This window comes from Arachis stenosperma, chromosome 7 (assembly GCF_014773155.1).
Source record: "Arachis stenosperma cultivar V10309 chromosome 7, arast.V10309.gnm1.PFL2, whole genome shotgun sequence".
Lineage (NCBI taxonomy): Eukaryota > Viridiplantae > Streptophyta > Magnoliopsida > Fabales > Fabaceae > Arachis > Arachis stenosperma.
Genome location: NC_080383.1, coordinates 1,380,974 through 1,403,059, shown reverse-complemented (window position 1 = coordinate 1,403,059; position 22,086 = coordinate 1,380,974). Strand labels below are relative to the sequence as shown.

General features: G+C 34.3%; 3 protein-coding genes and 1 pseudogene across 4 annotated transcripts; 1 reads left to right on the top strand and 3 right to left on the bottom strand.

The window, feature by feature from the left end:
• Window positions 1–80: 80 nt before the first annotated feature.
• Window positions 81–3,253, bottom strand: LOC130941267 (phosphatidylinositol/phosphatidylcholine transfer protein SFH9-like). 2 transcript variants are annotated; one of them, XM_057869703.1, is made up of 12 exons: window positions 3,017–3,150; window positions 2,872–2,900; window positions 2,594–2,656; window positions 2,406–2,489; window positions 2,264–2,317; window positions 2,088–2,162; window positions 1,926–1,979; window positions 1,775–1,834; window positions 1,594–1,689; window positions 1,078–1,179; window positions 875–955; window positions 81–592 (listed from the first exon to the last, which is right to left on the bottom strand). In XM_057869703.1, exons 4-12 carry the CDS (start codon window positions 2,484–2,486, stop codon window positions 275–277), a joined length of 921 nt encoding a protein of 306 aa, XP_057725686.1. In that variant the 5' UTR covers window positions 2,487–2,489; window positions 2,594–2,656; window positions 2,872–2,900; window positions 3,017–3,150; the 3' UTR covers window positions 81–274. The 2 variants fall into 2 exon arrangements, with proteins under 2 accessions (XP_057725686.1, XP_057725685.1); XM_057869702.1 differs by lacking the exon at window positions 2,594–2,656 and having other exon boundaries at window positions 3,017–3,253.
• Window positions 3,254–5,557: 2,304 nt separating this feature from the next.
• LOC130940535 (red chlorophyll catabolite reductase, chloroplastic) lies at window positions 5,558–7,476 on the bottom strand. The gene is made up of 2 exons (XM_057868698.1): window positions 7,158–7,476; window positions 5,558–6,437 (listed from the first exon to the last, which is right to left on the bottom strand). The coding sequence occupies exons 1-2, from the start codon at window positions 7,422–7,424 to the stop codon at window positions 5,823–5,825; spliced, it is 882 nt and encodes a 293-aa protein (XP_057724681.1). The 5' UTR covers window positions 7,425–7,476; the 3' UTR covers window positions 5,558–5,822.
• A 1,201-nt stretch (window positions 7,477–8,677) lies between these two features.
• On the bottom strand, window positions 8,678–11,149 carry LOC130942200 (uncharacterized). Its single transcript, XM_057870899.1, has 3 exons — window positions 10,410–11,149; window positions 9,193–10,320; window positions 8,678–9,094 (listed from the first exon to the last, which is right to left on the bottom strand). Exons 1-3 carry the CDS (start codon window positions 11,103–11,105, stop codon window positions 8,756–8,758), a joined length of 2,163 nt encoding a protein of 720 aa, XP_057726882.1. The 5' UTR covers window positions 11,106–11,149; the 3' UTR covers window positions 8,678–8,755.
• Window positions 11,150–15,920: 4,771 nt separating this feature from the next.
• Window positions 15,921–21,503, top strand: LOC130941139 (uncharacterized; annotated as a pseudogene).
• Window positions 21,504–22,086: the final 583 nt, after the last annotated feature.

Below are 22,086 nucleotides of genomic sequence, written 5' to 3'. Positions count from 1 at the left end.
CTTTTGTTTATTAATCTTAATTCTAAAATTCTGTGCTGCATAGTTGACAAGAATCATAAAGGTTTCATGCTTTAAAACAATGAGATCAAACAAAGTTCTGTTATTAGAGATTTAAATTGAGTAGCTGCAAGAAATTACAGCTAATAGTTTATGAGTTCTTTGTCATTATAAAGAACTATTCCTTATCTGAAAGGGTTATATGTCAATTCAACAATTTTAGTGGCAGTGAACCCTATAAGAGGCCAAAATAGTGTAATAATGAGTCTCCAAAGTTTCAAAGACCTCTAACAGCAACACCATTTAGTGAATTATTTAGGCCATTCTTGCTTTCCACTCTCCTGAACTCAATTTCTATAGTCTTGACAATTTTAGCATCATCTGGGTCTGTCTCTGGCAATTCTACATAGAAAGATTCCTGTTTGATTTGTGATATGGACTCCATTATCATAGCTTGCTGCTTCATATAATTATAAAGTTGTTTATGGAAGACATGATCAAGGGAGTAGCAGTTTTCAGCATTCATTGTTGCATTGTGTTTGGTTAACTTTGATGAGTCCTTGCAAAAATGTGGAAGGGATGCATAGTCCATTACCTGTTTCACAAGTTTTAAAAGAACAATATGAAACAGTTTAATTTTGATGCATTGAAGTGTAAAACATTTTACATAGTCGCCTAATTTTATCTATTCTTTTAGATAACCATTTACGTAGTCAATGTGAAAGGTAGTTATTTTTTGCTAACGTGACATTATGCAATTGGATGTGTGTAAAACTACTTTACACCGACAGTACATCAAAATTAAATTCATATGATAATATGAAGCTCTATAATATTCTGAGATAACACCAAATATAAGAGGTAATACTGTTTTTACCTTGAGTAATTCCTCCTTGCCACAACCTTGCAGCACTTGAACTTTCTTCCTTGTTCTTTCTTGCAATAGAGGCTTTACAACCTGCCAATTGTTATTCAAGTGAAAAACAAAACAACCCTGAAGTTAGTTGTTAATCTATGGATTTTGTTATGACATTTATGAAACTAAGTTTAAATTCTTCAAACAAAAGGGTAGGTGCAAACCTTCCAACATGCAGAGAATACATATGGAGCATTGACAATATAGTATGTGTCTGTCTTTTCTGGATAATTCAAGTCATCTATGGTAGATATAGATGTCAAAAGCTGCACAAGGTGGATGATCAAGGAACTCTCATGAGAACAAAGATGAAGAAAAAGAACGAAAGATGGTAAACTACTATTTTGTCCCACGAATAATACAAAACGGTCCACGTTTTGGGTGAATTTGGCAAACAGAAACTATGTTTTACAACAAGACAATTAAAAATATTTGAGGAACCATTTTATCAGTGAATACTTTTTCAAGAGTTAAAATAGCAGTTTACTAAGAAAATGCTTTTAAGTTACATACTGTCTATGATGCTGAAAAATGTGAAAATCAATTGCCTATACACACATCTACTGGTGGATCCTACATTGACAGCTTTTTCCAAAATCGTATATCAAGACCAAATTTGACAGTTTTGACATGATTTTAAAAGACATCAGAGAAATTGGCCATTTAAGTTATTGACATACCTTCATTTGGTTCAGTGCTGATAGTCTTAGGCCTGTCATATCCAAGACTTTCACACAGGTACCAATGTATCTTCCATGATTCTTGGTAGCTGTTGGCTAAAAACAAAACTTCCAAATAATCAAGCAGCAAATCAAAGAATTTTCAAGAAAAGAATTGTCAAAAACAGTGTTAGGTACTAACCAAGATCACCCTATCCCTATATTCATTCATTTGGATGTGTGATTGTACATAGTATTTGTCCTGAAACAAAAAACAATACACAAATTAACATCAATGAAAAATCAAAATGAAGTTCAGATACCTCACTAATCAACATTAGTATTGAACTTACAGAAACTTTTCCATATGTGCTAAGACCAACACCAACAGCAATGACTGGAAGACCCTGCCATCATCATTCATCACAAAATGGAACATATTAGCAATCATCCATGAAGAAGAATAAAAGCTCTAATGAAATGTATCATTCTGTATAGAGCAGCACAGATCTTACCTCTTTTGTGTAACCAGACATTCCCATGAGTTGCGAATCTCTCACACTTCTGTACGAATCGGCCGGGATTGGCCTCTGCTGATCAACAAATCCATGATGATCAAGATACAAAGTTGCCATAAAACTAGAAAGACAATAGAATTTACAAGAGAAATTGGAAAGTGAATCAAACTCACAGCTAAAACATTGTCAATCTCATTTTCCACTCTCCATTGCAAGCAATCAATTAACTGTAGTATTAGTTTAAACCATCAGCATAGTGAATGAATACCCCCAAAAGTTGAAGATTTAAGAGAGAAACTACTAAACATATCTAACCATTTTATGTGCTTTGGGAACATTCCCATCCCTTGCTTTGAGAAAACGTACTAATGTTTCTCTTGGATAACCCTGGTGCATATTCTGCATTATAAACAAGCTTTCAGAGCTTAAGTACAAACCTAACAAATTTTATGAACCACAAAACCATAATCACTTGTTTATGATGGTTCTGACTTCTGACATACCTAAAACAAGGTGAACCAAAGCTTCTTACCCAAGTAAAATTTTGTGCTGAAGGAACAAACTTTCTGGTAAAAATAGATCATTTATAATAATCTATTTTATTAGGACTAAAGTAAGGGGGAAAAAAAACAATATATAAACTTGTTATCTAAACATGTTTCTGATCATCATAGTTATAGCTTGAACAGATTTCTTTTTCCATTGCCATTCTCATTTCTCAACACATTAGAATATTAGATCAAATCAAATCAAACAAAACTAAGAGACTGAAGAACAAAACCTGGAATGTGTTCTTGTGTTGTTCATCCACTGCACCAAGAAGGTATTGAATGTATTGTGTCAGTAACATTTAAACAAATCAGCAGTAAGATCATAGAAGATGAAACAGAACAATACAAGCAAAGTTTGGAACTGAATATGCATACAGGTTTCCAGAAGGGACTGAAACTGCTTCATAGCTTCATCATTCCATACATCCATGTCTTATGGTAAAGATTAAAATAGTTCCCCAGGTTAACAAGTTGCTGAGAAATTCTCAGGGGAAAATCTGCAACTAAGAATTTAAGGCTTCTGATGTTTATATAATCAAGAAGCTACTGTGTCCACATAATTAAACCTTAAACTAATTAACCAATTGGGGTGTCCCTAGTTAAAAAATGTTGATGCTTTGTTTGTTGTGTCCACAACACTTGCTATGACAATAAAGTATCCAAGTATCTTGGACTTTTGTTGCAGCTTCCTTTTTAAAGTATGAACTCAATTCAGTGGGCATCACTACAAAGAAATAATATAAACACAAAAACTAAATCCGTCATTGAACTGATAAAATAGATTTAATTATAGAGGTTTAATCGGTATTTAATTATGGTTAAAATTGATATAATAAAATAATATATAAATTCAATTTTGATGTATAACTATGTAAAATAATATAGAAAAATTTTCAAGTGTACCGTCATACCGGTGTTTCAGTAATTTTTAACCGTTGATCTTAATTATAAAAAATATATATAATATTTATAATTAAGATCAACGGTTAAAAAACAGTGATACACCGATACGATGGTACACTTGAAAATCTTCCAATAATATATAGTTGTATAAAATATTTTACACGTGAGTATATGAAAATTAAACTCATAATATATTTATTCATAAAATATAATTTTTGTGAAAGAAAATTATTGTACATAGTTTTTTTTTTTCTTGCTAGTGTGAGGCACTCATGAATTTTAAGTCCATAATGTCTAGCAAAAGAGCACTCATAGGTTCTTTATATAAATCATTGAAAAAGTTAAGTTATTGTTAATTTGGTAAAAGAAGAAGCGCATTGCTTTTTTTTTTTTTTGAGGTTTAATACAATGTATTATAAAAAATAATAATAAAAATCAAGTACATAATCTTAAGTAAGTGAGCCATACCTTATAAAGTTGTAAAGGAAAATTTTAAAATATAATAAAGTTGACAAGAATTTATATCTAAATCATGAAGGAACCTTATCTCCTAATAATTTGTCATTTTCATTTCCCTTTGGCAGTTGTTTTCCAAATCTTAGAAAAAGGTCGAAAAAGAATGCATTAAAATAATTTCTAAGATTCAATAATACCCCTACTATTTTTTTTTCTATTATTCTCTAATTGTATTTCAAAACTCATCTAATTCTTAAATTTCATTAGATATGCTGCCTAACCTTTCTTTTTGCTTAAAGTTTTCCACGGCCAAAAATGAAGATGCTTGTTTTATATATATATATATATATAGTAAATAAAACGTGGGATAATAATAATAATAATAATAATAATAATAATAATAATAATAATAATAATAATAATAATAATATAATAATAATAATAATAATAATAATAATAATAATGTGCCAAAACGACAAGATTTTCCATTTGAAAGATGCTCTAATAAAGAACAATCATGTAATTATTAATTAACTTGTAATTAAAATGGAGGAATCGACTCACTTAATTTAAGTATTTAACACACTATGTAGCTACTAGAAGATGGAATAGCACGAGAATATACCATTTCTCCATTATTATGTGCACATATGCTTGTGTCCATAATCCATCTATAAACAAATATTCCATGTCCAGCATAATATCTATGTCCAACGAAAAATATGAACAAAAAAGCATTCATGTTAAAGAAAACTAGGAACATACACACGTTTTATAACTAGAGAATGTATTGATTCTTTTGTCCATATATTGGAACTATACACCATAAAACATACCACGCATCTATAATAAATTGGATTCATTATAAGAATTTAATTTTTAATATATTAATAATATAAATATATATATATATATAATTATTAAATAAGGTTTATGTATTTAGATGATTTTTTAACTATAAATTTAAAATTTTATTATTTTTACTAATGTGATAATAGATGATTAGTTATTTATGTAAAAATTCTACATTAAAAAATCACTCGGTTGAAATATACTCAGAACTTTATTATAAAAATTTTAATGGAGATAATTTTTTTAGTATATATAATATAGGCTAATTTGTTAAAATAATATAACGTATAATATGTAATAATATATGATCTTTAGACGATTAAACTGATTAATTATCACTTAGATTATTTAACAACCATGCACTTGTTCTCTATGAAAGATTCTAATTAATTTCTATAACATTTTTGACTTTGTAGATCATTAAATATTATTCTCATATTGGTAATATAGTATAATAGCCACCGCATAGCTCATATATGTGCTTAACAGCATCCGATGCAAACAAACAAATTAAAATTGGGGAATCGTTTAATCCGTTTCTCAAAATTATATGTTCCTTAAAGATGATTCTTTGCCAATAATAATGTTCAATATGCGCTGATTCTGTTCATAATTATTTTATACTATTTGAGTTGACAGAAATACTTCTTTATAGTAAGCCCGGTGAATTCATAAAAATTCAATTTACTCAACTTTATGCATCAAGAGAAAAATGTTCTGATGATTTGGGTACACTACATCAATCACAGCATGTTATTTTTCTGATATTTAGAATTTCTCTATAGTTTAGACATACAGCCAAGATTTCAATAATTTCTCTCCTAGAGACACATCAAATTAATAGGTTAATTAAGGATGATTTATCTCCATAATCTGGCAACTCATCTTGTAAGCATTGTCATAGGTAAAGTATTGCTGCTGCTACAGAATTATCCATCACAGTTCACAACTATATAAAGATATGAATGAGTCATGAGACTGTAAAATAGTCCTTGATCACATCAAGTACCCGGTTTGCTACTTCTGGACCAAACAACCTTGGAAAGCTTGAACCAAGATCAACCTCTATGGTCTTGTTTCTAATCACACCATCCCTTTTCCTCAGATACTCTCTTTCTTCATCTCCTACTTCTCTGTTTGCAGAGGCACACTTGTCCAGCCATATTTCAAGCACCTGCTTCGACACGGGGTCCAGGTGCTTGGCAATTATCTCCTCCATCCGCTCCTGCCCACCATTCTCTGTTTGAATTCGGACTAGGATACCAGTAGGGGAGGAAACGGCGCGGATGAAAAGTGACGAGGAGAAATAAGGTTGAACCTCAGGGAGTGTATGTAGGGCCTGCCTATGTGCATCAAGCTGAGTGTCATCATAGAATGTTTGTAGGTAATTTGGCCAAAGTACGGGGTCTTTTCGGGGAGGCAAATCGAGGATGAGGATTAGAGTTGTAGGGCTGCTGCGGATGATTTCAAAGACAAAGTTTGGTGCATCAGTTGAAGTGTTGAGATAAGCTGAAAGACTTGTGATATCAAAGGATCCTCCTGTTGGTAGCTCTGAATGCACCCAACTTCCCAGCACAAAATCTATCTGAATCACACATTCAAAATCCAATTTGATCATCATCAATTGTTTGTGTGCAAAAAATAGACACTAGCACTTTACAGATACCCCAAATCATGAGTGTCTCTACATAATCTCAAGGGATCTCAGTCCATGTTCTAGATAGACTAAGTGAATAATCTTAGTAACAAAACAAGGCCAACAGCACACAGCAGGAAACCAAAAAATCATAAGACAAAATGATTTTGTATACATAAGGAAACAATGGCAAGAAAGAAACAAAGGATCCTTACATATTATATATGAACTAGACTATTTGTATTTCAAAAACTAAATCAACCACTCATGTAGAATACATACTGGAATACCAAATTCATATGAAAATGTGTAAAATAATGCATGTACATATACACAAATACAATTGATGACTGATTTTTACATTAAGACAATAATCTATGGACATTTCCATATTATATACACTTCACATAGAATATCCCAACACATTGGGAGTCATATAACCTAAATCAATGTATAGTATTCTGGTGTGGTAGTTACTACTCTATAAGCATTAGTTTCATATGCAATCAACACAACACAATTACAATATTCAGATAACTGAATTCTCTCATGATAAGTTTATATATTAACGATCTTAAACAGACTCGAATCTACAACACTAAAGACATGCATTAGCTTAATTGAAATTGAGAATGCTGGAAAGAAGGAAGGAAGGGTGGGAATTATTACAGGGGAGTGAGGATGAGCAGCTCTAATATGGAGAGAGGCTTGTGCAGAACCAGTCTGGCTTTGGTAATGGCGAACATCGTTGGGGAGTGTGGAAGGAAGAAGATGCGAGTGAAATCGATTCTCCAGTGTGGAAACAAGATCAACCATGAGACTCTTGTGTGGAGAAGAAACGAAAGGGAACTCCATGAATTTGTTGTTGTTGGAATCCATTAGAGAGCAAGAGAGAGATAAAGGCCTATAACAAAAAGAAGAAGATAAGATGAACATCACTCCCTTGCATCACTTTCCAGTTTCCACTCACACTACCTACTCCATCTAATCTAATATGTAGTGTTAAACCGTTACTTAAATATGTTACATTGTTTAATAATTTTTAATTATTTTATTATTATTATTTTTGGTCTTGGGCGAAGTCCAGAAAACACTACCCGAACCCGAACCCGAACCCGCTGCTAGCACTTCTAATGGAAGCTCAACCTTCTCTGTTTACCAAACCTTCCGTCAATGAGGAGGGAGAGTGGTTAGGTTCTTTTTTTTTTTTTTTGTGGTGGGTGGATTGGACAATCTCCAATTCTAAGTACACAATATACCCACACACTCTTCACACATTTTATTACATATTTTTTCAATTGTATTCTCTAGGGTTTGAACCCTAGACCTTTAAGGTGAGGAGGGGGAGATATGCCATTAGAGTCAAGGCTTATTAGATGGGTAAGAGTCAGGTCTATTTCAGTGCGGGTCGGGTTTTCCGGCCCATTCATTGACAAATAAAAGTGCTTGCTTACAAACAACCCTCTCTTTTATCAACTTAGGAGCAGATGCTGAAATAAAGCTGAAATTGGGTCAACAAAATCAGAATTGGAAAATGAGACTATAAAGCTGAAATAAAATAAAAAAGTAATTGAAACATGGAAAGATGCTTTGCAAAATTGGGTCAACAAAATCAGAATTGGAAAATTGGCAGAAAAAGAACCAAAGAGGCAAACCGGATTAAATACAAACAATAAATTTTAAAGGATTTGAGTAACAACAGAAGCAATAGTTTTAAACAAGAATAATTAATTGATCTCAAACAATCAAACAAGAACATAAGGACATTTGTTAGAATGAAAGAACATAACCACAAATAAGATATACTTTCCTCTACATTCCAGTAAAGGAAATACCTAATCTTCTATTTTTCAAATGGAAAAATAGAAAATAAATTAGAGAAACAGCGAGAGACTATACCTTGTCACTGTTTGCCAACAAGTTTTGTTTAGAAAACAACTTCCTTCACATTTAGCAAAACATATGCATATTAGTTGCTCTATCGGTGTATCTCTAAGATAAAAGAAAAGAGTAAATCGCTCTCCTTAGCACCATATGTCACAAAATTTGATACGTTCTCTCTACCAATATGCAACAAAAACTAACAATTGCTACCAGATCAGAGGCATACAAATTGGTGAAGAATAAGAACCAATATATTCACACATCAACAAACAAAATTACGAGGATAATATATTCACAAACAGAGTTCTAGCATCGACAAACAAAATTCCAACATCCAATTTCAAAAAGGAAAAGAAAAATCCTAAAGCTCGTTTTGTTTTTCTCTATGGTAATGTTACTGTGGTGGTATGGTCTCCTGAGAGCTCATCTCCTCCAATGGCAACATTACTGCCTCTAAGGTTGGCCACAAGATTTCCATCCTTAATCTTGAAAGAGCCAACCTCGGAGAAAAGGTCCAAGCATGATGTTTGACATCCCTCTTGAAGCAGGGATTGAGCCTCACAATACCCCAAAATAAATTGTTCAGTGACACTGGAACCAGTTTTAACAAGGCAGGTTTTTTTCTTCGACTCAAGAAATTGAGGTATTGAGGATTGAACAAGATTCTCAGCCAAAGGCCCAAATGTCGACATATCATAAGCTTTCCGATAATGCTGAGCAACCTACATCATCCCAATCAAACAATTCAACAAATCAAGATTGACATCAATCAATTGCACTAAGAAAAAAATCAACTGAAAAGCTAGATGATGATACATACTGGATATGCAGGTAACGATGATCGATAAGAATGGGAATTACAATGGGAAGGAGGATAATTCCATTTCAATTCGTCAATCTGAGCGGTTATTATCTCGCGAAGCAGCTCGACGCAGTTTACTGACAAGTCAATGGTGGCAGATGCCTTCTCTGCCTCATGCTTCCACAGTATGAAGAACCAATACGAAGCATCATTTAAGGTGTCCACGGCAAGGTGAAGGCCTTGGTCGGTGGTAAGATCGCAGGAGAGAGTAATGTGGGTGCAGAGGGCTCCCAAGTTGAAGAGAACAGAGGCCTTTTCCAAATGGATGTTGTGCTGGGAAGAATTCTCTTGTGGGTTGAAGGCATTGTACCAAACAAAGATAGGTGTACTGGGTGAGTTAGTCATGGGGAACAAAGGCTCAACCATGCAAAGGCATTTGAAATAGCGGATGAAGCAGTCACGGCGAATGGGTAGAGAGAGTTCATCACGCTGCATTTCACTGCGCAATTTATGTAGCATTTGGAAAAGGCCTTCTACTCTCTTTGCCTCGCTCTCTGAGTATTTAAGGGCAACATAACTGTGAAGGGGCTCATAGAGGTCCAAGGGCTCACTCTTCTTCAAAGGGATTGCCAGCATATCTGAGAAAGACGAAGCTGAGAGGATGGCCAAATTTATTGGATAAGGAGGAGGCATGTTCCACGGGCTGGCCACTAGCTTTCCATTGTCAATAATCTTGAAAGAGCTGTACTCAGAGAGGAGGAGGTCAAGGTATGGGATTCTATGTTGCTTGGGTATAGACATGTCCCAGGACTTGCAAAACTTTCTAGTGTTCTTTTCAAGGACAGGATTTACATCATGATCAAGACAAGATTGTAACAATGAAATCATGCAACAAATCCCTCTAACTAATTTTTCAGTGACAGATTCTGCATCATGATCAAGACTACAAGATTGAACCAATGACAATGTTCTAGGTCGCTTGGAATTGGGTAGGATGGATGATCGCCTCTGACGAGCCTCCACCTCAAAGAATTTCACCTTCCGAGAAAGATGTGTTATCCAGGTTTCGTCAAATGAGCCAACAAGTTTGGTTGCAGCCGAATCACTTAGTATCAGATCAAATGCCATCCGATAAAGCTTAGAAACCTACATCATCATAATCATAATCAACATCATCCTATTGAAAATCTAAAATGAAAAAATAAATGTAAAATCAATCAAGAGTTAAAACTGACCGATTCAAACCAAACGGCACAATGATGTTGTTGTTGAGCGGAACTGGCGTCGTCATTTGTGTTGTTGTGGTGAAGTCGTTGCTGTAAGTTGAGCTCCGAGGCCTGAGCGGAGAAGAGGCGGTGCAGACTCTCGGCGAAGAGTAGAGTCAAGTCGAGAGTGGCGGAGACGTCCTTGGCAAAAACCTTCCAGAGTTTGAAGAAGAAATTGGCGGCGGCATTGAATGCGTCCATTGCAAGGTGACGGCCAAGGGAGGTGGTGCGGTCGCAAGAGGCCCCAATCTGGCTGCAGATGGCGCCAAGGTTGAAGATAACAGCAGCCTTCTCCAATTGGATGCTGTTGCGCTGCGAGGAGACCCCATTGTCATGCTCAGAGGAGAAGGCGTCGTACCAGACAAAGGTGATCGGGTCGGCGTCGGCATCGGAGGAGATAGCGGTGAAGAGTGGGTCAACCATGCAGAGACATTTGAAGTAGTGGATGAGGCAGTCACGTTGCATGGGAAGGGAGAGGTCCCCTCGCTCCACCATGTCCCTGCGGCAGTTGTTTAGGGTTTCGAGAATGCTTTCCACTTTCTGTGCATCGCTCTCTGAATATTTTCTGGCTACGAACTTGCGTAACGGCCGGTACAGACCCACCGGATCACTCTTCTTCACAGGGATTGCCAGCACCCTTTCCGGGTTCGGATTAACGTTGCTCATGGCGACGGCGAATCAGGATAGGATACGGTTAACATTGGATGAAAATCGACGAAAATCGGAACTGGAAGGAATTGATTCTGGTGAAGGCTAAAGAAGAAAGAGATTAAAGAGTAGAAATTTAAAAAAAAAATTTAACAGAGTCAACTTTAATTTTAATTATTGTCAAACAATACTCATTTTGTATGGGTACACTTATTTTTTATGGGTTCCGTACAACACTAATTTAATTTTTTTTTTTAGTTAATTTTGATAACGATCAAATTTTACACTATCAAAAATGACCATTTATTCTCAATATAAATGTTATAACATATATATCCCCTGCTTTTATTAGCTTTTTTTTGTTATTTTAAGTAATTCAATTTAATATAAGTGAAAATTCATATGCAATTGTATTTATGTGAAATTGTTATTTGATAATTGTTAAATAATTTGACATATTTGATTAAATTATTATTTAATATTTTTCATTTAAATTCTAAAAGGTCAAACAAAATGCTACTTACCAATAAGTTATAACTCAAATGACATAATCTTTCCATACTTATCTAAGAGATCGCGGATTTGAGTCTCTTTATTTTCGATAAAAAAAAACAGCTATTTGCATATAAAAATCAACTACTATATATTTCTTATTAAATACATATATAATTTAATGTATTTTCAATATATATTTTATATTTTAATATATATTCTATTTTAATCACTAATTTTAATAATTAATTTTAGTATACACCTAACATCTTTAAAAGTTAACATATATATTCTCTTCCAATTGGGTTGGATTGATTCATATTCATTTTTGACATGATCTTGTCATGTTTGTTTCTCTATCATCCATTATTCAAGATTTTAATGTGAAAATGATAAAGTCATGGTAAAATGAAATCAAGAGAATCCAAAATCCTGGGAGTTTATTGGAACCTCCTTATTAATTGTATTTTATGTTAATTTTTTTCCCTAGTATCGTTGAAAACCGCAAAAAAGAGATGGTGCGAGCTTTTTGTATGGACAGATGAAGAGAAAATGAATTTAAAATGGACAATTAGGGATTTGGAAGCTGATGTTAGAGTTTTAAAAATATGAAATTGTGTTTTAAGTTTGCTTGCATTTTTTATTGTGGTTTTGTGTATTGATTATGGCTTAGTTGTAGGAAAATAAACCATGTGAAATTATTCGTCATTGTACAATTGAAATTGACTTGAATGCAATAGATATGTTAAACATCACTTTTTGCCAGTGTTATTTTCAAGTTGGCTAATATGATAATGTTGAATATTATCAATTTTTGCAATGTAGTGGTATGAAATTGCCGTAAAAAATAGCATCTAATTGAACATAAATTATTATAATAACTAATATGCAAGTTTCAATTTCAACTTGGCTAACATGGTGATATTAAATATTATCACAGTCTTTAACGTGCACATATCAAGTTGCAATTAAAACATCTAATTTAAGATAAATGGTTATAGTAATATGGTGATACTAGCATTGACAGTCATAACAATCATCAGCATTGATTTGTATGTAGTATCATCATTATACAAAATATTAAAACCATTTAAAATAGAACCACCTATTGAAATTTAAACTTAATCATTTTATATCAGTTTTACTGTTTCTAACTTGTACATAAACTAATCCCAAAATACAATCATCAATATGAACCCAATTTTAACATAATTAAATACAACAAAAACAGAAAGCTTCTCATCACTTCTTCCTTGGAGGTATGAAGCCTGGCGTAGGGACAAACTTCATGACCTCTGCCAATCTTGTTGCTGTCTCAGAATTTGCTCCCTGCATTGAATCTATATTTGCAGCAGTTGAGTGTTGAGATCTTCTCTTTGGGGGCAACTTGTTTGGCCTTGTAGGTTGAATTGGAACAAGTGGAACAACCTGCAAGATAATGAGTCAGTTCTACTAAAGAAATGTGTACCGATTAATTATTGTTTATTGCTTTAAAGTGAGTTGAAAAACCATACCACTTCATTAATCAATGGCTGTGAATAACTGGGTCGTGTGATTTCAACCTCTGAGGCTGCAGTATCATTATTAGCATTGTTACCAGCATCATTTTCAATATCATTAGCAACAACATGTCTATCATTGTTAGCCGTATTCCCATTATGCCCATCAACACCAACATCGGCAGCATCACCACTATTTGCAACAGCAGTAATAGCTTCAGCAATTGCTTCATCGTCAGCCTTTCTATGACTACAACTTCTTTTAGTATGGTCTTTTGTCCCACAATAGGTACAAGTAAACTTCTTGTACTTTCTGTTCAACTTAGTTACACCGTTTTTTACTTTCTGAAGGTTCCTCATCAGCATCTTTTCTTCTTTTCTTTGTCAAAGTTCCTGGCTTTCTCTTTACTTTAGGAGCTAGAGGCCTAAGGTATTGAGATTTTTTCCAATGCTTCTCCTGGAATTGGATTCAATGAGTGCAAGTATGTAGCCTTATAAGAATCCATAGTCAACCATGTGCGGCAAAAGTCTTCAGAATCTTTGTTTACTCTTGACAGTGCAGCGCATGCGTGAACATATGTCATACCTACAATTCATATGACTCCTTATTACACAGTAAGCTCAAAAACATAAAGAGTCGCACTACGGTACAGATCATGATTTACAGATATTCTATTTTTTAATTTTATTTCGTTACATATGTATTAGATGTTGGCTGGTTTTGTTATTCTTCGTTAGCTCTCAGTGAACATCTATTTAGTTTGGCTTGGATATAGCAAGTGGCCCTTGGACTGGGATCATGAATTTTGGATTTTATTAGAAAAGTGAGAAGAAAAAGTTAGGTTAACTTAGAAGCCAAAAACAATAATCATATAAAACAAGTTTATTGAACTAGGAAAAGAAAAAGATAAAAGAACATGTTGAGAATAATTGATTTTTTTCATTTTTTAGAATATATTTAATTGTAAATACAATTTGAAATTGTAAAATCTTTTTTTCTCTTATATAAGATTTAAATAAAAATAGAAAAGAATTAGTTGAAAAATTAATACAAGAAACAGGCAATATGGAATCAAAAGGTTTTTCTATGTAGAAATCAAAAGTTTCTTTTTAGGTGTTTGTTTAAATATTTATAGTTTTTTTAAATAAATCATTTTTCTTTAAATTTGAATAAGTAAGTCTTTATAAAAAATTTGAATATAAGCAAACGCACGAATGCATTTAAATTTGAATAAGATTGACTACAAAAAAATTAACCAATTAATTTAAATTTATTGAATTTAATTAGAATAAATAATAAATTATTTATTTTATTATATACTTTATAAAGTAATAAACCAATTCATCGATATAATGAATTATAATTAATGCAATATACTAAAGATTGATATAAATTATATTAATATTTAAATATTTAATCAAATCAATTAATTGATATAATTAAATCATCGTAGTAAATTATATTTAATAAGTTAAAATAAATAAATCGAAAAATAAGTATGTGACGTCAACGTTATCATTAAATATAAATTAAAATTTTAATTTTCATATAATAGAATAAATTAAAAATTAAACTACCACTTTTTTAAAAAGATTACTATTTAATTTATCAAAAATTAATATAATATTTTAAAAGATCAAATATTAATTTATCAATTATTTTTAGGAAATACCTAAAAATATCCTATGAACATTGCTTAAGAAAATTAAAATAAAATTTTTTGGCTCTTCAATTTATTGAAAAAGTTAAATACGAGAAATTTAATCAATAACATGTTATTTATTTGATATATTTCGTTTCAACATTATATATCCCCCTTATTTTCTAAAAGAAAATTACTACTAGTATATTTTCACTTTGCTTCTAATTTATTCTCTCAAACATTTGATTTTTTTTTTTTTCAATTTAACTCTTTCCGTTACCTTGCTCACTGCTGGCTCAACTGAAGCATGCCAGCCTCTATCCACATGCCCTGCAGCAACACTAATCCAGCTGATACAATGGTTCAACAGCTCAACTATCATATGGATACGTGTCAATTTTTTATTAATTCAAATGAAATATCTGTACATATTGATCTGTATAGTATAATTGACCAAACATAAATAAACTCATATATTAATCAAATTTTTAAAGTATTTAAAGTCAAGGAAAAAAATCTCATATGAAAAAAATGTACTCCTAATGTACTTTTTATGTACTTCTATTCTTCTAATATAAATTATTACCATCCTAAACAAATCTATATATATTATTCAAATTTATCGAAGTAATAGTCGGCTCAACAACTAAAACAAATCTATATATATTAATCAAAGTAAACGTGTACAATTCTTTAATTATTATTCGCATGAAAACACATCTCCAACAACTGAGAATCATGCGAAAGAACTCTTAATCATACTCTGTTAACAAAGGAGGACATTAAGAAGTTGGGAGAAAGAAATTCGGTTAAAATTGGATCGTCAGCAAGTAATTCTAGCGGGGAAGCCATTCTTGAGAGAATGTGCAAAATGCCAGAATGTAACTAACTTATATAGAGAACTATTTAAACTAACCATGTCACACTTCTTCTGCGCGGGATCAGGATGACTTATTTAAAAAATTATTTTAAATTAAAAATTTTAATTTTAAATATTTTTTATTATTTTATAAATTTTTATTTACTAGACTGATTTTTCTGTCATTTTAAAGTTTAAACAAACATTTTGATATGTGTATTAGACAAATATATTTTGTTTGTGTTTTGAATTATATTGACTTGTTTGTTTGGAATACTTTTCTTTTAATTTAATAATACGATGAATTAGAGAAAGAGTACGTACTCCGTACTCAAGGAAAATGAGAGAAGGAGAGAGCGGGAGCGAGCGGTTGAGGGTGAAACACGGTGAGAAAGATGGCCATGCCATCGAGGGAGATAGGGGGAGAGTGTGGGTGGGAGTGTATCCGGTGTTAAGGATGGTTCTTCTCGAGAGGAGTTAGAAAAGCCATCCAATGTCTCTTTTAGAGATAAAGTCATTGGTGCAGAAAAGTCTAAGGCCTTTGTATTAGTAGGGTCTTTGTCTGGGGATGGTATCGCGACGGTGGCAGGGTGATTCTCGTCCACCAAGTGTCAATTTTACCAAAGAGGCAAAGAGCTGTCTACCTGAACCTTATAAGGCAGCCATCGTGATTAAGGTGCTGGATAAGCATTATGGCTACACGGCTCTCATGCATAAGCTTCGGATAGTATGCGCATCAAAGGAGGGTTTGATTTGTTGGATGTGGGGTTTTGATATTTTTTGGTTAAATTTGATATTGCTGCAAATCGTGAGAAAGTCATTCTTGGTGGCGCGTGGTTGATAGACGGTCACTATGTTGCAATAAAGTCATGGGATGTGGATTTTAGGCCATGCGAAAAATTCTTTGGATCAACGCTGGTATGCATTTGAGTCTCGAGACTTCCAATTTGGTGCTACCAGGAACAAGCAATGCTGCGAATTGCTTCTGCAATAGGGGTTCCGGTGAAAGTAGATTTGGCCACTAAGCTTGCAGAAAGAGGAAAATATGTCCGAGCTTGTGTTCAAATTAATCTTGAGTTGCCTGTAATCAAACATATTATAGTGGAGGGTGTGACTTACGAACTGGAGTATGAGAGTTTACAGTTAATTTATGCTACTTGTACACGGTATGGGCATGATAAATCGTTGTGCATGGAGAAGGAGTCCTTGGAAGGAAACGAAAATTCCTTTGGTGATGGAAAAAATAATGAAGCCCTAACACTAGTGCCACACAACAATCATGAGATTCAAAAAGAGGCTGAATCAGAAGCTTGTGATTTGGGTGAGAATCCTCATAATTTGGGTGAGAAATTAGGAGTTGTTAAAGGGAAGGATGTGGTTACAGAACCATTGGCTCCTCACGTGCCTGATGCTCATGTTAATGAGGCATGGATGGATGATGGAGAGGGCTGGCAACAAGTGCTGCGTAAGAAAAATTCACAATGGGCCAGTCATCAGGTTTGAAGGACCAAGATGGAAAGTAGCACAAGTATGGTTCGAGAAGGGTTCCAAGGCCCAATTTGCATGGTGATGGAGGCAAATCAATTGGCATTAGGATGGAAAAGAGAGAAAAACATGAAATTGCGCCATCTCCATCGCGCAGAACTCCTGCACGTCGTGGAATTTCTCTACGGAAGCGTCATCGACCTTCCTCCTTGCAGAACTCACCAGTTGATAAAAATGGTGGCACAACGGAGGAAACCTTAGTAGATGGAAGCATGGCAGGTGGAGTGTCAGGGGGTCCGAAGGTGGCAATTATTGAGGATCAAAGTGTGCCAGTACCACAGGACAAACCACCTATTGAGGTTGGTGATTTTGTTTAGAGTTTATGTTCTTATTTATTCTGTCCCTATTATTTATGGATAGTTTAAATATGATTATTTGGAATATTAGGGGTGCTTCTAATAAGTTAGCCTGGGTGCATTGTAAGGAACTTGTTAGGAAATTTAGACATGTTTTCTTTATTGTGGTTGAAACTCACTCTCCTTTTCAGCATTTAAAATTATTTTGGGAAAGGTTGGGATATCACTCTGTTGGTATAGTAGAAGTAGAGGGGCATAAGGGAGGTATTTAGTTTCTATCATCTATGAAGGGTGTTTGTTGTAAGTTCATTGATGCTTTTGATCAAGGTGTTACTGTTGAGGTTCACTTTGATAATTTAATTTGGAGGTGTAGTGGTATTTATGGTAGTCCTCAATTTAATAAAAGGGTTCTCCTTTGGGATTATCTTGTTGCACAATCCATGGTTTTTCAAGGACCTTGGATCGTTCTTGGTGATTTTAATGAAGTCAAATTTTCTCATGAATCTAAGGGCTGTCAATTTTCTCATCAAAGAGCAGACATGTTTGCTAATTCATTAGGGGATAGTGGTTTGTTTGATTTAAAGACTATTGAGAGGCAGTTTTCTTGGTAAAGGAGGGTAAAGAATTATGTTGACGTGGCAAAAAAAAACTTGATCGAGTCTGTATAAATAGTAGTTAGTTATCTATCTTTTCAGAGGCTTATGCAGAAATTTTAAATAGGCTTCAGTTTGATCATTGCCCTATTCTGGTGCGTTGTAAAGGTCGTCCTCAACCTAAAGAGAATCGACCTTTTCGATTTGTTGTTTCTTGGGATACTCATCCTGGGTATAGGGATATTGCGAACCAGTCATGGTGGTCTAATAATAGAGGGATTCATGGCAAGCTTTCGGAAGTACAGAAGAATTCACTAGTGTTTAACTCGAAGGTATTTAGTAACATTTTTGTTAAGAAATGTGAATTAGAGCAGCATATTAATTATTTACAAAAGCGTTTGGAAGTGGTGGATAGTATTTATTTGCGTCAAAAAGAGCAACAGTTGCTTGATGATTATAATAATACTCTAGTGCAAGAAGAGCTCCTATGGTTCCAAAAGTCCAGAGAGCAGTGGGTAAGGTTCGGGGATAGGAATACAAGATTCTTTCATATTCAAACTCTTGCGCGAAGGAAGCATAATAAGATTCATGGCCTTTTTCTCAAGGATGGAGTGTGGAAAACTGATCCAGAGGTTCTGAGTCAAGAAGCATAGTCTTTCTATAAAAAGCCTAATCTGTCATTTGGATGATGTTGATCTGGGTTGCCTTGGTGATGTGCCTCTTCCTTCTCTGAATGAGGAAGCTTGCAAAAATCTTACGGCACCAGTTACTATGGAGGAAGTCAGAATAGCTGTTTTTCACATGAACTCTTTTAAAGGTCCGGGTCCTGATGGGTTTCAAGCTTTCTTTGAAAGATCATTGGTCTTGATGTTTGGAAGATGGTTAAGCAGGCATTCTCCAGTGTTACTCTTGATCCGAGAATGTTGGAGACTTTACTGGTTCTTATTCCAAAGGTTGAATCACCGGTATCTATGAAAGATTTCAGACCGATTAGTCTTTGCAATGTAGTTTACAAGATCATCACGAAGGTCCTTGTTAATAGGCTTCGTCCTCATCTTGCGGATATTGTTGACCCGCTTCAAGGAGGATTTATTCCGGGACGAGAAACTCCTGACAACATCATTATTGCTCAAGAAGTCCTCCATTTTATGAAGAAGACTAAATCGAAGAAAGGCACACTGGCCTTTAAGATTGATCTGGAGAAAGCTTATGACAGAGTTGACTGGAGGTTTTTAGTTCATACCCTTAAGAGCTTTGGTTTTCCTATTCCTACGCTTAATTTAATTATGAATTGTGTCACTGGTTCTTCCTTATCTATTATTTGGAATGGGAATCGTCTGAATGACTTTACTCCTAGTCGAGGTCTTAGACAATGAGACCCTATGTCACCCTATCTTTTTGTGTTGTGTATGGAGCGATTGGCATGCTTTATTAGTCATCAGGTTGATTTGGGCTTGTGGGAGCCGGTTGCTATTTCTAGAGGAGGACCAAGAATATCCCACTTAATGTTTGCGGATGATTTGCTTCTATTTTGTAAAGCTACAAAGAGACAAGTGCAAAATGTGATGTTGGTTTTATAGACTTTTTGCAAAGCATTTGGGATGAAGATTAATGTGGAAAAGTCTAAAGCGCTTTGCTCTAAGAATGTCTCTGCAACAAGGAAAGAAGTTTTCACTGGGGTATCCTCTATCAGATTTGTCCAGGACTTGGGCAAGTATCTTGGAGTTATCCTTAGCCATTCTAGGGTGACTCGTTCAGCTTTCAATGGTGTCCTGGATAAGATTCGGAGTAGGCTAGCAAGCTGGAAAGGGAGTTTACTCAATCAGGTTGGTAGACTCTGCTTGGTTAATTCTGCTGCTACCGCTATTCCCACGTACCAGATGCAGGTCTCTATTTTTCCCAAATGAATCATTAGTAAATTGGAGTCTATGATGATGAATTTTCTTTGGAAAGGACAAGTTGATGGAAGATGATTGAATCTTGTTAGTTGGAAGGTACTGGTTACTCCAAAAAAATATGGAGGTTTGGGGATTAGAGATCCTTATTGTGTAAATATTGCTCTTTTTGGAAAGCTAGTTTGGACTTTTTCCCAGCAGCCAAACAAGCTATGGGTCCAATTATTGGATGTCAAATACCGATCATCTCTATATGACTGTTTTAGTTATCCTAAGAACAAAGACTCTCCCATTTGGAGTGTCTTTGCACTGCTTGGGAAGTGTTGAAGGATGGGTTTGCTTGGTGTATTGGAGATTTGAACCAGAATTTTTGATTTTCTAGCTGGAGGAGAGAAGGGCGGTTATCTAATGAGATGGATTATGTTCACATTTCTGATTCCAATCTTCGGATACAGGATATGTGATCGATTGGTAGGTGGCATTTGGATACTCTTTATTCTCCTTTATCTCAAAATCTGAAAAGTAATATTATCTCTTACAATCCAGATAAGCAAGCAGGTCCAGAAGTGGGTTGGTATTGGAGTGGGTCTGCTGCCAAAGTCTATGACTCATGCAATGGTTACTTGTGGTTGTGTAAGCAGCTGTTTGGTTGGGAGGAGCGGGATAATTGGCTTTGGCTTTGGCGTCAACTTGTTCCGAAAAAGCATAAGTTTTTGGCTTGGTTGTGTCTTAAGGAGGCTCTTTCTACTGCAAGTTTTCACTTTAGAAGAGGGATGTCGTCATCGGATAGGTGTCCAAGATGTCTTTCTAACCAGGAATCAGTTTTACATTGTATTCGGGATTGTCCAAAAGCTCAGCTTGTCTGGCATAGATTGGATATTTCTTGTCATCCTTTGGATTTGAAGAGCTGGTTCTTGTATCATAGCAGAGAGCATACGTTCAAGTTCTTTTCGAGACTTTGGTGGATATGGCGAGCAAGGAATAATGACATCTTTAATCCCATGAAACTTGGCCTCCGGAAAAAGTGATTTGTCTGGCATTAACTTCATAAAAGGAGCTTAGGAATATTTTTAAATTACAACATATGTCCATTCCCTCTACTCTAAATGGTTTTTGGAATCCCCCATCTATTGGTACTTTTAAGATTAATTGTGATGCTGGTTATTTTGGTTCGGGTGATAGTGTTGGTTTTGCTTGTGTTATTAGAGATTGTAATTGGAGTTGGCAAAGGGGATGTTTGGGAATGATTGAGAGTAATAGTATTTTTCAAGGAGAATTATTTGCTATTTGGAGAGGATATCTCTTAACTTGGAATGTGGGTCAACGAGATGTTATCTGTGAGACGGATTGTGTGGAAGCATTTAGTCTTATTACTCAATATGGTTTTGAGTTTATTGATCCATTGGTGCTCAAAATAAGATATATCACGCGTTGGAATTGGCGTGTTGACTTTCGTTTGATTATGAGAGATGCAAACACGGTGACAGATACTATGACAAAGATGGCGATAAAGTTACAACTTTCGCATGTGGAGCTTCTTTCACCTTGGAAAGAGTTTAAGAGTAGTCTTAAACGGGACTGTCCCTCTATTTAAGAAGTTCCTTATTTTGTTTGTTTTGTTTTTCTTTGTTTAATTTATTTCAGTTACCAAAAAATAATACGATGAATTTATTTATTTTTTGAAATAATATAAATATTCAAATACAAATTAGATAAAAATTTGTATTGAATTTATATTTATTTTGTATGAAAACAAGTTTATTTTGCAATGAAAAACTCTAAAAAAATTATATTTTTTCTCACTGACGGATTTACAGACAGATTTTCTGTCTGTAATTAGAGTGTGAGATGATTTTGCAAAGTTTAAATTACAGACGAAAAATCTGTCGGAAAATTCGTCTGTAATTACAGACGCATTTTTTCGTCTGTAATTACAGATGGAAAATTCGTCGGAAAGTTCGTCACCTTCGGGAAATGGATCGAGAATTTACAGAAGAAAAATCCGTCTGTAACTGGTAAAAATTCGTCGGTAATTTTCTGACAGAAAAAAATCCGTCGGTAAATAATTTCCGACGAGGCTTTTACAGAGGTACAAAATCCGTTGATAATTTTGTCGGTAACTAAAAATCCGTCTGTATTAATCCATTTTTTAATTGTGAGATAGATAAATAGATATG